Source organism: Chiloscyllium plagiosum, chromosome 12 (genome assembly GCF_004010195.1).
Source record: "Chiloscyllium plagiosum isolate BGI_BamShark_2017 chromosome 12, ASM401019v2, whole genome shotgun sequence".
NCBI classification, from domain to species: Eukaryota; Metazoa; Chordata; class Chondrichthyes; order Orectolobiformes; family Hemiscylliidae; genus Chiloscyllium; species Chiloscyllium plagiosum.
Genome location: NC_057721.1, coordinates 61,509,419 through 61,517,442, shown reverse-complemented (window position 1 = coordinate 61,517,442; position 8,024 = coordinate 61,509,419). Strand labels below are relative to the sequence as shown.

At 43.0% G+C, this 8,024-nt stretch overlaps 1 protein-coding gene across 1 annotated transcript in view; it reads left to right on the top strand.

Annotated features, from left to right (window-relative positions):
- Positions 1-8,024, top strand: part of LOC122554839 (lebercilin-like protein) — a 90,609-nt gene that overhangs the window by 10,117 nt on the left and 72,468 nt on the right. The window contains exon 2 of the mRNA XM_043700187.1: positions 3,573-3,966. Coding sequence (XP_043556122.1) covers positions 3,696-3,966 — 271 coding nt within the window. The 5' untranslated portion in view covers positions 3,573-3,695. The remainder of the gene's footprint in view (positions 1-3,572; positions 3,967-8,024) is intronic.

Below are 8,024 nucleotides of genomic sequence, written 5' to 3'. Positions count from 1 at the left end.
GCCTTTATTCCTGATGAAGGGCTTTTGCCCGAAACATCGATTTTGCCTGTCCTCGGATGCTGCCTGAATTGCTGTGCTCTTCCAGCACCACTGATCCATAATCTTCTATAGTCTAGTACATAATAAAAGCAGGAGTATATGATCTTCTAGACCATAAAGTCAGACCATAGAATGTGTCAGAAAAGAGTATGAAGTCAGGCAAGAACATTTTGTTTTTTTCCTTTGGATGCAGATTACAAGGAAAGATGGATAGGGTAGATAGAAGTGGACTATTAACAGTAGAACAGTATGGGGGTGGGGGGAAAACATATATTTTAATTGTAAAAGAAGTGTAACCAAGGGTGGATATGAAGTTTAATTGGCTCATTCTAGAAGAAGAAAAGCAGTCATTTGTTATAGGGATGATATAGTTATACAATGCACTTAAAAAACAGGAGTATGACCACAGAGTCTGTAAAGATCTAAGAGTTTTCCAGAATATAGGTCTCACATTGAACAAGAATTGAAAGTTTGCAAAAATGAGAATTAGATTACTGAGGCAACAGAGAGGGATAATGTCAAACCAAAGAAAAAAAAGCCAATTTCCATAACAACAGAATGTCAATGAGATCTGGAGATTTTTCAGAATGGTAAACCACTTGGGGAAGTTAATTACAAATGATGCTTAGTAGCAGCAGTGTGTACTATCTACAGAAACTTATCAAAGGTGAATTGAGATTCTTAGTCAGCATTTACTAAACTCATGACCACTTAGAATTAGAATTCCATCAAGAAGGATAGGGGCAGCAAATATAGAACATAGAACATAGAACATAGAACAATACAGCACAGAACAGGCCCTTCGGCCCACGATGTTGTGCCGAACTTCTAACCTAGATTAAGTACCCATCCATGTACCTATCCAAATGCCGCTTAAAGGTCGCCAATGATTCCGACTCTACCACTCCCACGGGCAGCGCATTCCATGCCCCCACCACTCTCTGGGTAAAGAACCCACCCCTGACATCTCCCCTATACCTTCCACCCTTCACCTTAAATTTATGTCCCCTTGTAACATTCTGTTGTACCCGGGGAAAAAGTTTCTGACTGTTTACTCTATCTATTCCTCTGATCATCTTATAAACCTCTATCAAGTCACCCCTCATCCTTCGCCGTTCCAACGAGAAAAGGCCGAGAACTCTCAACCTATCCTCGTACGACTTATTCTCCATTCCAGGCAACATCCTGGTAAATCTTCTCTGCTCCCTCTCCAAAGCTTCCACATCTTTCCTAAAGTGAGGCGACCAGAACTGCACACAGTACTCCAACTGTGGCCTAACCAAAGTCCTGTACAGCTGCAACATCACTTCACGACTCTTGAATTCAATCCCTCTGCTAATGAACGATAATATTCCATAGGCCTTCTTACAAACTCTATCCACCTGAGTGGCAACCTTCAAAGATCTATGTACATAGACCCCAAGATCCCTCTGTTCCTCCACCTGACTAGGAACCCTACCGTTAACCCTGTATTCCGCATTCTTATTTGTTCTTCCAAAATGGACAACCTCACACTTGGCAGGGTTGAACTCCATCTGCCACTCCTCAGCCCAGCTCTGCATCATATCTAAGTCCCTCTGCAGCCGACAACAGCCCTCCTCACTGTCCACAACTCCACCTATCTTCGTATCATCTGCAAATACATGGGAACACCACCACAAATTCCCCTTCAAGCCACGCATTTGCTTCATTAACTATCCTGTGTCTATGGATTAGATCAGATTCCCTACAGTATGGAATCAGACCATTCAGCCCAAGTCCACACCAACCCTCTGAAGAGTAACCCACCCAGACCCATTCCCCTACCTATATTTACCCTGACTTTTCCACCGAACACTATGGGCAATTTAGCATGGCCTGATCTTTGGATTGTGGGATGAAACTGGAGCACCCAGAGGAAACCCACGCAGACACTGGGAGAATGTGCAAACTCCATACAGACAGTTGCCTGAGGCTGGAATTGAACCGGGGCACTGTGAGGCAGCAGTGCTAACCATTGAGCCACCGTGCCGCCCTGTGCTATGTACAAGATGCACCGCAGAAATTTATGTGGAGTCTGCCACATCCAAGGGTGACGCTGACATGGTAATTCCACTTCCCTCAATGGAGGTAACAGCACCAGACCATGCCAACCTGGTCCAGGTTAAAGTAGTCTTAGCCATCTTTTATACACTGTAGGAAGAAGTTCAATGACCTTCTCCACTCAGCTAGCCTAAGTGCCACCATCATTTCTCCAACACCTTACACTCGATCTATCTCTGCTACTGCAACCATCTCCCACTAAGGCTCATGCTCTACCTCTCAATACTGTCTGCAACATCTTCCACACTCACTCCCTCCCACCCAAAACCTTGACATCACTCATCCTGCTTGCTCTCTGTCTAAACATTCACATGGGACACCATCAAACTGTATCAAAAGTAACAGGTGTGCCGCACACTTTCATCTCCTTTACCTTCCTTTCTCTCAGTAGAAATACAGCCCACAATGGGGAAGAAAGACTGAAGAAATGTGAGGGGCCTGACATTTGCCTCCTCACCCCTTATACTCTGATGCTCTCCATATCATCCCATTTGGCTGACTGATTGTGCACAAGCCCCTGGACTGCAATTTGAGGTTGCCCTTGACTTACTGTTCTATGGCACACCTTGAGTGAAGGCAATCTCCTTGACTGTGGCCTTATGACAGAGGCTTCTTGCCTTTGCATCTGCAGTAAATGTGAAGTACATGAACACCTTCTAAATGAATCAGAAAATTACTATGAAGGTTAATAAAAGGTGGCACATATCAGATGCCAATGTCCATGGGCATGGGCTACATGTGGCATGTACTGAGGTTATGGGATTCAGTGTCCAACATGGAGACCCTTCAGAACAAATGGTGAGCGGAATTCGCCAAGTACCTGCTTTGATTTCCATGATGAGTTTTCCCCTTATCTGGTTTATTTGGTGATTTTGGTGAGATAAGCTGAATATTAATGAGATGAATTAGCCCATTAACAAGGCAATTTAAAAGCAATAATCACACTTAGTTGGCAAATTGCTGCTGCTTCCTGAGAATCTCGTAACTCTGCTTGTCAAAAGCATAAACCTGAAGCAAGACTTTCCCAACGTCATGATTGGCCTAATTGGGTTTCTCATCCAATGCTGCCATAAATCTCACCAGAGCTCAAATCGCTCAGACCTCAATAAGATACCACCCTATCTGAAGCAGATAACTCCCTTCAATACAGCACATCATAGACCTGTTAGCAAAATTAAAACATTTGGAATTTAAAAACCACACAGGCATCAAGAGTTGAATGGTATTCTCTATGATATATAATTGTATGATTATAGGGAAACATGAATGAACAAATAAAATAAGTCATACAAGTAAAAACAGAAAATGTTGAACAATGCAGCAGAGAATGGTAGAGACAACATTTCGAGAACTTTTATTTATGATCATGAGTGACCCTCTGTGTTTCTGTAGGAATTTCTGCTTTTATTTCAGATCCCCAACATTTGCAGACTATCTCTTTATCTCTGCAGAAGCTGCACATGATACCAAACCTTTCAGGAAAATACAAATTATAGGAGGTTTTACAGCCACCTCCAGGTCCAATGTGAACATATTTGAACTCACAAGGATGCAAATCCGTTATATTCTTCATCATGGCCAGTGAAGACAGTTCTTCAGATCATTCCCCAGGAAGACACAAGGGAGAATCTCCTACAAGCAGTAGCACTTCCAGCAATAAGGCAAATAACAGCATCAACAGCGACAACTGTCAAAGAAATAGTGTGTGTACAGAGTACTCAGAGGATTTTGAAGATCACAGCACTATCACAGAGTCATTCAAAGCAACGTGTGTTAGAAGCAAGCAGCAAGAAAAAGAGAAAAAGAATATTCATAGAAACAGCAATCAAAGCAATCTGAATAGAGGTAAGCTACTTTTCCAAATCATTAAGTAACATTAAATGTTGTAAGTTTATTCAAATTGGAAATGCCATCTCAAGGAGTTTTTGAAAAAAATCTTGCTGGTGATGGGAGACAGTAATTTGGCATTTTAACAAATTGGAATAACACATTAAATATTTATCAAATGTGGAATGTGAGTTCCTCATTTTGATTTAGATCAGCAGGAAGAGTTGCCAAAGTCAGCGAGTTCTTCAATACAGAGAGGGAGGCAGGAATAAAAAATCAGCAGGTAGTTGACTGAACCAGTTGTTCCTACAGAATGTGTAAGAGAGTCAAGTAAGGTGAATGGGAGAATGCAAGTTGCAGTATTTATTGTACTTATGCCAATGAGAAGAAAAAAAACAATTTGTGTGTGTGTGTGTGTGTCGGGCACAGCATATGTGTAGATATCCACAGCCCTGAGATACTAAGGATAACTGTCTAAGTGGTATTAGCTGAAAGGACTTATTAAACATCTAGGAGCAAAATGCCATGAATGCTAGAAATCTGAAACTCAGCAGGTCTGGCAGCATTTATTAGGATTAGAGTCATTTTGGATTCAAAGTATGAACTATGTTTCTCTCTCCATAGTTGTTGCTGGACGTGTTGAGTTTCTAGCACTTTCTGTTCTTATTTTATATAGTAAAGCAATTGTGATGCGAGAATTGAATTGTGAGAATTCTATTTCATACTCACAAACTCGAAAGGAAGAGACTCCTGGAGGAAGGCACATAAGAATAGATATATTCATATTTAAAAGTTGCTTCTGTGTAATCTTCTGAATTAATAAGCTTGACCATCTAGTTTCAGCAAGTTTAATATTTTATTAAGAAATATAATATGTTGACTTTGTCTCCTCTTGTTTTAATATCACTTTGCTTGCTTACTATGATTAATGTATTCAACATTAGACATGTAAACTGTTCAGTGTTTGGATATCAAGCATCTCAAGATGCTTGGGGCGGCACAGTGGCACAGTGGTTAGCACTGCTGCCTCACAGCGCCAGAGACCCGGGTTCAATTCCCGCCTCAGGCGACTGACTGTGTGGAGTTTGCACGTTCTCCCTGTGTCTGCGTGGGTTTCCTCCGGGTGCTCCGGTTTCCTCCCACAGTCCAAAGATGTGCAGGTCAGGTGAATTGGCCATGCTAAATTGCCCGTAGTGTTAGGTAAGGGGTAAATGTAGGGGTATGGGTGGGATACGCTTCAGCGGGTCGGTGTGGACTTGTTGGGCCGAAGGACCTATTTCCACACTGTAATGTAATCTAAAAATCTAATCTAATTGACTTCTGATCTCTTTAATACACTGCTCGCAGTGACATTCGTTTTATGCATTGGGCCAGTGGTGTAATGGATAACGCATCTGACTTCGGATCCTACCTGGCTCGAGTATAATGTGCTTTGTTGCATGTGTTTCCATTTCTGCATTGTTAGGAGGGGCAGGGATTTGTGAGTTTAGACATAAACTGTAGGGAAGTAGATGGTGACATCTTGCAAAATGTCCATATTACAGAGGAGGAAGTGCTGGATGTCTTGAAATGCATAAAGGTGGATAAGTCCCCAGGTCCTGATCAGGTGTACCCTAGAACTCTGTGGGAAGCAAGGGAAGTGACTGCTGGGCCCCTTGCTGAGATATTTGTATCATCAATAGTCACAGGTGAGGTGCCAGAAGACTGGAGGTTGGCTAACATGGTGTCACTGTTCAAGAAGAGTGGTAAGGACAAGCCAGGGAACTATAGACTAGTGAGCCTGACATCGGTGAGGCGCAAATTGTTGGAGGGAATCCTGAGAGACAGGATGTACATGTATTTGGAAAGGCAAAGACTGATTAGGGATAGTCAACATGGCTTTGTGCATGGGAAATCGTGTCCCACAAACTTGATTGAGTTTTTTCAAGAAGTAACAAAGAGTATTCATGAGGGCAGAGTAGTAGATATGATCTATATAGACTTCAGTAAGGTGTTCGATAAGGTTCCCCATGGGAGACTGGTCAGCAAGATTAGATCTCACAGAATACAGGGAGAACTAGCCATTTGGATACAGAAGTGGCTCAAAGGTAGAAGACAGAGGGTGGTGGTGGAGGGTTGTTTTTCAGACTGGAGGTCTGTGACCAGTGGAGTGCCACAAGGATCGGTGCTGGGTCCTCTACTTTTTGTCATTTACATAAATGATTTGGATGTGAGCATAAGAGGTACAGTTAGTAAGTTTGCAGATGACACCAAAATTGGAGGTGTAGTGAACAGATTACAACAGGATCTTGACCAGAGGGGCCAATGGACTGAGAAGTGGCAGATGGAGTTTAATTCAGATAAATGCAAGGTGCTTCATTTTGGGAAAGCAAATCTTTGCAGGACTTATACACTTAATGATAAGGTCCTAGGGAGTGTTGCTGAACAGAGACCTTGGAGTGCAGGTTCATAGCTCCTGGCAAATGGAATCGCAGGTAGATAGGATAGTGAAGAAGGCGTTTGGTATGCTTTCCTTTATTGGTCAGAGTATTGAGTACAGGAGTTGGGAGGTCATGTTGCGGCTGTACAGGACATTGGTTAGGCCACTTTTGGAATATTATGTGCAATTCTGGTCCCCTTTCTATCGGAAAGATGTTGTGAAACTTGAAAGAAAAGAAAAGATTTACACGGATGTTGGCAGGGTTGAAGGATTTGATCTATAGGGAGAGGCTGAACAGGCTGGGGCTGTTTTCCCTGAAGCATTGGAGGCTGAGGGGTGACCTTATGGAGGTTTACAAAATTATGAGGGGTATGGATAGGGTAAATGGACAAAGTCTTTTCCGTGGGGTCGGGGAGTCCAGAACTAGAGGGCATAGGTTTAGAGTGAGAGGAAAGATATAAAAGAGATCGTTTTCACACAGACGGTGGTACATGTATGGAATGAGCTGCCAGAGGAAGTGGTGGAGGTTGGTACAATTGCAACATTTAAGAGGCATTTGGATGGGTATATGAATAGGAAGTGTTTGGCGGGATATGGGCCGAGTGCTGGCAGGTGGGACTAGATTGGGTTGGGATATCTGGTCAATATGGACGGGTTGGACCGAAGGGTCTGTTTCCATGCTGTATATCTCTATGACTCTATGACTAAGACTAATTTAAGCTGCCTTGTAACATTCTCCAGCACCTACACCCCTCCCTATGCCTGTAACATTCTCAGTTTCTCTGTTAATTACTTTTATTAAGTAAGAATTGGATCCTCTCTGGCCAAGGCAGGTCTGAAATTATCTAACTTGAGCCTTTTATCTTTCAATGTCTTTGCAAATCATTCTATTTCTATAGCTGGTATTCATACAGTCATAGAGTGTACAGCATGGAAACAGACCCTTCGGTCCAACCTGTCCATGCCGACCAGATATCCCAACCCAATCTAGCCCCACCTGCCAGCACCCGGCCCATATGCCTCCAAACACTTCCATTTCATATACCCATCCAAATGCCTTTTAAATGTTGCGATTGCACTAGTCTCCACCACTTCATCTGGAAGCTCATTCCATACATGTACCACCCTCTAGGTCTCTTTTATGTTTTGCCTCTCTCACCGTAACTCTATGCCCTCTAGTTCTGGACTCACCCACCCCAGGGAAAAGACTTCGCCTATCCATGCTCCTCATGATTTTGTAAACCTCTATAAGGCCAACCCTTTTCTAACTCAGTATGTAGATTGTCCGACCAGAGAGGAGGCCATATTAGATTTGGTACTCGGTAATGAACCGGGACAAGTGATGGGCTTGTTAGTGAGTGAACATTTTGGCGATGGTGACCACAATTCTGTGACTTTCACCTTGGTTATGGAGAGAGATAGGTGCGTGCAACAGGGTAGGTTTTACAATTGGGGGAAGGGTAAATACGATGCTGTAAGACAGGATCTGAGGAGCATAAGTTGGGAGCATAGGCTTCAGGGAAGGATGTCGTGGAAATGTGGAACTTTTTCAAGGAACAGATACGACATGTCCTTGATATGTATGTACCTGTCAGGCAGGAAAGAAATGGTCGCGTGAGGGAACCTTGGTTGACGAGGGAGGTTGAACGTCTTGTAA